General features: G+C 40.0%; 1 protein-coding gene across 1 annotated transcript in view; it reads left to right on the top strand.

Moving 5' to 3' along the window:
- LOC103524573 (histone H4 transcription factor-like) overlaps positions 1-765 on the top strand; it is a 5,887-nt gene extending 5,122 nt beyond the window's left edge. Inside the window, exons 11-12 of the mRNA XM_026819874.1 lie at positions 53-160; positions 526-765. Of these exons, the coding sequence (XP_026675675.1) occupies positions 53-160; positions 526-751 (334 nt within the window). The 3' untranslated portion in view covers positions 752-765. The remainder of the gene's footprint in view (positions 1-52; positions 161-525) is intronic.
- The last annotated feature ends 234 nt before the right edge of the window (positions 766-999 follow it).

Below are 999 nucleotides of genomic sequence, written 5' to 3'. Positions count from 1 at the left end.
AACTAGAGTTTTTAAACTGATTTGCTCTCAATTCTATTTTTGGTGTCCACAGATACGTATGTCATGTGTGTTCGAACGTTTACTGTACGTCCACAGCATTATCCAAACATTTGAAGAAAATCCATAGCCTCACGTTTCCCGCGGGAACTGATCGATTCAGGTAAGATACTTATAATGATATTATTTTCATATACCTACTCGTAATTATCTACATGCATGCCAGTTTTATTAAGATTCGGGAACAAAATACTTTTATCCTCCAACCACTCTTAATTTTCGGGAACCTTAGGTATTTTGTCAAATATAATTATGTTCTGTGAACCTTCGCAGGGGGTTTTTTTTTAACTTTGTCGTTGTCACACGAAAGTATATATATTTTTTTATCTGTGTTATCTAGCTCTCAGTTGATTCTTAGTTTATTCTTGCGGATTTCTTAGTTCGTAGTTTGGTGTTGGGTAGTCCATAATATTTCGTATAGATTTATCAACTGACACACAGTCCCTCCCGGGTCATTTTCTTCTCCAGATATCGAAAGGATAAAGAGGGCAACTATCGATTGCAAACCGTTCGATACGAAAGTATCGAAAACGAAGAGGAGCGATCTCGACCCGATACACCTGTGTCAGATACTTCCAGTGGTAAAATACCGCGGTTCAATTTGAAAATACTGCAGGATAGTACTCACAATGGGGTCGAAGTGGTGCTAGAGCCTGTCAAAATGGAGGGAGAGGAGATTCTGCCGGACCAGTAATAGGTTACAAATGGTGAGCCTGTCAAAATGGAGGGAGAGGAGATTCTGCCGGACCAGTAATAAGTTACAAATGGTAAATTGGACCCTTGGGTGGAAGGTCTAGATGTCTAGAATCACTAGATGATAGATTCGTATAAGCTTAACCCATCTTTTGGGCCAGTTGCCCTTACACCTTAGCCTCAGAGTGGGCTTTAATGCTTTATGTGTAAAGAGTTGAGCACTAGGGAAGGGTAACGCCAGAGTTTTTC

This window comes from Diaphorina citri, unplaced genomic scaffold (assembly GCF_000475195.1).
Source record: "Diaphorina citri unplaced genomic scaffold, Diaci psyllid genome assembly version 1.1 scaffold6, whole genome shotgun sequence".
Lineage (NCBI taxonomy): Eukaryota > Metazoa > Arthropoda > Insecta > Hemiptera > Psyllidae > Diaphorina > Diaphorina citri.
The sequence above is the reverse complement of the archived record's forward strand: the minus strand, read 5'-3'. Positions and strand labels throughout refer to the sequence as shown.